The following is a 1,529-nucleotide window of genomic DNA, read 5'->3' as shown; positions in this document are numbered from 1 at the left end:
CCGTTCAACAGCAGCCTCTGGCCCGGGCGCCTCTTAGAGTTTTGCTGCTCCTGTTCACGGAGGCTGGAAGGTGTTTTTCACGCACATAATCCAGACTGCGGGTACCAGAATAATAGAATCAAACATATTTTGCCGGCAGGTTTCGACATTTTAAGTTAATTTAGGCGTTAATAAACGTTTCATTGATGTCACTCTTAAATTGTGCAGAGAAAGGTATTCTTGTTTGCTTGTTGTATTTATTAATTAGATCATTACAAAAATGATTTTTACATTTGCTTAATAGTTTATTGTATTTGATGATCTGTAACTTTTGACTGAGACAAAACAGAAGAAATTGGTTAAGTACTTAGTTATTTAGAATAGAAAATAAGAGCCTTATTTTTACTTCAAGGGGCTGTAGAAGCTCTCATTTGAAGTTAATTGAGAAGAACTGATTTTTCTACCAAATATTCTTAAACAAATATTGTGCTGGTGTTCTGTCAGATGACCATACCCCGTCAGACCAGCATACCCATAGCTAATACGCATGCGCAAGACATCAGATTCGCTTTAATCCCTTTTGTTAAGGGAGGTTGTTTAAACTACCTCAACGGGCGTGTATCCTTTTAGCTGTGTACAAAAAAACAAAACGCTTCAACAAACACCAAAAAGTAAGTAATTAAATCGTTTTTTTGTACATGACTAATGGGATACACGCCCGTTGAGGCAGGTTAAAGTCTATTTTTCGTACAAAACTAAAGGTATGGACTATGGGTATGCTGGTCTGACAGAACACCGGTTCATGGTGACATTGTGTTGTTTCAGATGGGCCAGTTCTACTATGCCGCCAAAGCATTTGATGCACTGGAGAAGCTGGACCCAGGCTCCTGTTACTGGGAGGGTAAAAGAGGCGCTTGTGTCGGTGTGTTTCAGCTCATCGTGGCAAACAAGGAGCCCAGGTACGCTTTTTCCCTTCCTCCTCTGCAGTGATTTAGAGCACGACTTTAGCATCTTCTATTTTCTTGCCGGTGTGGGCGTGATGTCATCTGAAACAAACGATGCATTTTTGATGTAATCTTGTTTCCTTACATATCCTGTTTTGTTCTCCAGGGAGAAGCTTAAAGAAGTTTTGGCCCTCCTTCGAAATTCAGGAAACCCTCAGGCTGAATACATTATCCGAGTCCTGAGAAAGTGGGCCAAAGACAACAGAGTGCTCCTCTCGTGAGACGGAGAGGCGGCTAAGTGTGTCACAGGAATGGATCTACCCCACAACAAATTAAACTGTCATGTCCTAACATTTACAATAAAAATATGCCTATTTTTAAATGCATTTTCTTGTCTGCAGTTTTTCTGCCCAGGTCTTCAGAGGTGGGTGACACTAGCAGTGGTTAAAGTATTGCGGCCCCAGGCCGGATTTCCAGCTCGTAGCAATTGCCCATGGGTAAAAAAAATAAATAAAAATAAAACAATAAATTGATGGTAAATAATTTAAAAAGGAAAATCGAAATCCTTCTTGCGTTTGTCAGCCAATGGTAGCAAAGGAGTAGCCT

General features: G+C 40.5%; 1 protein-coding gene across 1 annotated transcript in view; it reads left to right on the top strand.

The window, feature by feature from the left end:
• The window catches only part of LOC107101319 (intraflagellar transport protein 56-like), a 3,568-nt gene extending 2,171 nt beyond the window's left edge, over window positions 1-1,397 (top strand). The window contains exons 2-3 of the mRNA XM_015400187.1: window positions 805-938; window positions 1,090-1,397. Coding sequence (XP_015255673.1) covers window positions 805-938; window positions 1,090-1,204 — 249 coding nt within the window. The 3' untranslated portion in view covers window positions 1,205-1,397. The remainder of the gene's footprint in view (window positions 1-804; window positions 939-1,089) is intronic.
• The last annotated feature ends 132 nt before the right edge of the window (window positions 1,398-1,529 follow it).

The sequence above is a fragment of the Cyprinodon variegatus genome, unplaced genomic scaffold (assembly GCF_000732505.1).
Source record: "Cyprinodon variegatus isolate N-32 unplaced genomic scaffold, C_variegatus-1.0 Scaffold1080, whole genome shotgun sequence".
Lineage (NCBI taxonomy): Eukaryota > Metazoa > Chordata > Actinopteri > Cyprinodontiformes > Cyprinodontidae > Cyprinodon > Cyprinodon variegatus.
This window is presented reverse-complemented; position numbering and strand designations above follow the sequence as displayed.